The 3,125-nt window shown below is 36.2% G+C and overlaps 1 protein-coding gene across 1 annotated transcript in view; it reads right to left on the reverse strand.

Moving 5' to 3' along the window:
* Nucleotides 1-3,125, reverse strand: part of LOC117179945 (RYamide receptor-like) — a 302,704-nt gene that overhangs the window by 180,459 nt on the left and 119,120 nt on the right. The window contains exon 3 of the mRNA XM_033372181.1: nucleotides 2,311-2,513. Within this exon, the coding sequence (XP_033228072.1) occupies nucleotides 2,311-2,513 (203 nt within the window). The remainder of the gene's footprint in view (nucleotides 1-2,310; nucleotides 2,514-3,125) is intronic.

Below are 3,125 nucleotides of genomic sequence, written 5' to 3' on the forward strand. Positions count from 1 at the left end.
TCAGTATTAGTTTGTAAATTGTGGCTTTCAAGGGAGTTTATATTATTTATAAAAAATACATTGTTTATAAGTCCGTGAATAAATAATGGCTGATCGTATGAGAAAATATCAGAAGAGTGAAAAGTTTTATTTTGTGCCATAGATTGATAAGAAAATGAAGAAAAATTTTCTTTTGTTAATCGACCTGTTTTTTTAATAACAATAGTCATAAACAGTAAGGTGCAAGTATCGAAAATGATACCCAAAATAATTATATTTTTTCTGTAAAATTAACCATATAAAAAAGGTAATTGCCAATAGCTTTAAAATTGTCATTATTTATATCAATTGTTATAAACAATTGAACCAAAGAAATTACGAACACATTGTTATTATTGCTAGATTAAGGTTCTATAACAATTTTTAGCAATATTATGATACTGGTTGATCTGGGCGATTGTTTATCACTATTTTATTAGATCAGAAGAATTCTTTTTCATCTCCAGAGATCTATTCTCGATATAGATAGTGTTCATATTTAAAATTTTTGACGTGGAAGAAGTAGGGAAAGTGAGGGGATAGGAATTAAGAAGAAAAAAGGGAAGGAAAAGTAGGGGAACTGTGTCAGGGGATATAGAGAGGTAACAGAAATGAGGGAAAGAGAGAAGAAGCAATGGCAGGGACTGTATGGGAAGTAAGAGAAGGAAAACTAAAAGAAAATAAGTGGAAGGGAGTTAAGAGATGTGTGGAGGAGTAAGGAAAGTAATTAAAGGGTAAGTGGGGGAAGTAGGTGACGCGATGCATGGATGAAGTAGAGGGAGTAAGGGGTAGTGAGGAAACGTAGAGAAAATATACGTAGGGGAAAGGATGGGTAGGGAAGTTAAAGGAGGAGAATTGTGGCTAGGGAGGCGAGAAAGGTGAGAAAAAAAGTGGGTGACAGAACGGCGTAGCGGGAGAGGTATCAGGGGAAATAGGAAAATTGGTTGAAGTTGAAGAATCAGGGCAAGTGAGAGGTAAGGAAGTGAAAAGAAAACAGAAGAGGCAGCGAGTGTAAGGAAACTGAAAGAAGGTAAACTGAGAGGAAGTGAGTAAAAGGTAACTTGAAAAGTGCGGCGGAGTAGGCAAAGTGAGTGAAGAGGTAGTTAGAAAAAGCGATGCGATGGAGAAGTGGAGGAAGATAGGCGAAGTGAGGGGAGAGGAGAAGTGAGAGGAATCTAAGAGAAGTGAAAATAAAGGAACTAAAGAAGAGGTACACAGATGCTAAATAATAATTTTAAATCCAATATTTTTTAATCATTAAGTCAAGAACTTACATAAACAAATGCACAGTATAGACATTTGAATCAGAGAAAAATAGTCTTTTCTCTTAATTTTGTGAAAATTAGGTTGTCAGTGATGTTAAATAATGAAAAATTGTAATTCGATATTTTTCAATAATTTTATAAACAAATTATATAAATAAATGCCTAATGTAGACGCTCAAATTCAGGCGAAATTCGCCTTTTCTCAGTAGATGAGGGATCACGGAAAGTAGGAAAATTGGTTGCAGTAAGAGAATCAGGGCAAGTGAGGGGTTAGGGAGCAAAGGGAAAACAGGAGAGGAAGCGAGTGTAGGGGTACTAAAAGTAGGGATAATGGGAGGAAGTAAGTAAAAAGTAATAAGAAAAAACGCGGTGAAGTAGGAAAAGTGAGGGAAGGAGTAGTAAGAAAAGCCATGCGATGGAGGAGTAGGGTAAGTGAGGGGAGAGAAGAATTGAGAAGAATCTAATAGAAGTGAAAAGAAAAGAACTAACGGGGACGTGCACAGAGGAAGATATAAGTAGAAAAGTTTGAGGGGGAAATTATGGAAAGGGAGTTGCAGTTGGTGACAGAAGGGGGAATTGAAGAAGAGGGATCAGCGGAAGTAGGACAATTGGTTGACGTAGAATAAATAGGGTAAGTGAGGGATTAGGAAGCAAAAAGGAAAATAGGGATGGAAGGGAGTTTATGTGTACTGAGAGAAGGGAGACTGAGAGGAAGGGAGTAATAGGTAAGTAGAAGAAGTAGAAGTAGAAGAAGTGTTTGAGGGGGTGAATTGTGGGAAGGGTTTTGAAGTAGGGCAAAGAAGGAGGTGTAGGGAGAGCAGAGATGAGAAAGTATAGGGTGGGGGAGATTTGAATGACTTAATTGAAGTCTTAATAAACTGAAAAGCCCTTTTTTGTAGGCGCGTGGAAATGAAACATGAATGAAGAGAATTTGACGATAATAACAGAGATGATCGTGAAGCAAAGGTAATATTAGAGGGATGAGTAGATTGTAGAGAGGGAATAGGTATCAGAGAGAAAAACATACTTGAAAGGGAATTGCGAACAATCCGATGACAATGTCGGCAAATGCGAGGTTGGCAATGAAGCAGTTCGTGACACTTTGCATTCGCCTTGAAGTGGCTACGATCCACATCACGAGGGAATTTCCTACCACAGCTAAAACGGATATGCTTCCATAGCACACACTCAGAAGTGCTATTATTCCAGCTGGAACTTCGTAAAGATCATCTGCAAGAAAAAAATCACAAATTCGTTTAAAAATTCGATTTTATGTTTAAAAAATTAGAATTATTTCTATGTTTAACCGTTTAGACGTTTAACCTGTAAAAAGGTTATTTCTTTTGACTTCATTTATCAAAACTAACTTCAGTTAAAGGCCTGAAATGTGTAGTCTGACTAACCCAATGAAAGTGCTTGGACCGAAATTAATAAGGTCAGTAAAAAATTAAAATTATATTGTAGGCAAAATTTGCAGTTTTTTAAATTTAATATTTGAAAAGTGTTACTAAGTGAACGTCAATGTTCATTTAAACAATTGTTCTTGGAAATTAAGAATGGGTTTTAATTTCTGTTCTTTATTGATTCGAAAGTCTTTCTTGGTTGAAAATTAATCTATATGGGTAGACGTATTATATTTCTTGCTTAAAAATGCAATTTTTGTAACACAAAGGGGGAGGGTCGGTAAGGCCGGTTTTTGGCCTAATTTATTTTTGGACCAAAAAATCTGAAAAAATCATGGAGAGATTTGACACTCTTAAACATGTATTCTGAGGTTAGCTCGAGTTTACTATGGTTTTCGGGGTCGCCGAATACAAATCTGGCGTCCTTTGACTTTTATCG

Source organism: Belonocnema kinseyi, chromosome 9 (genome assembly GCF_010883055.1).
Source record: "Belonocnema kinseyi isolate 2016_QV_RU_SX_M_011 chromosome 9, B_treatae_v1, whole genome shotgun sequence".
Lineage (NCBI taxonomy): Eukaryota > Metazoa > Arthropoda > Insecta > Hymenoptera > Cynipidae > Belonocnema > Belonocnema kinseyi.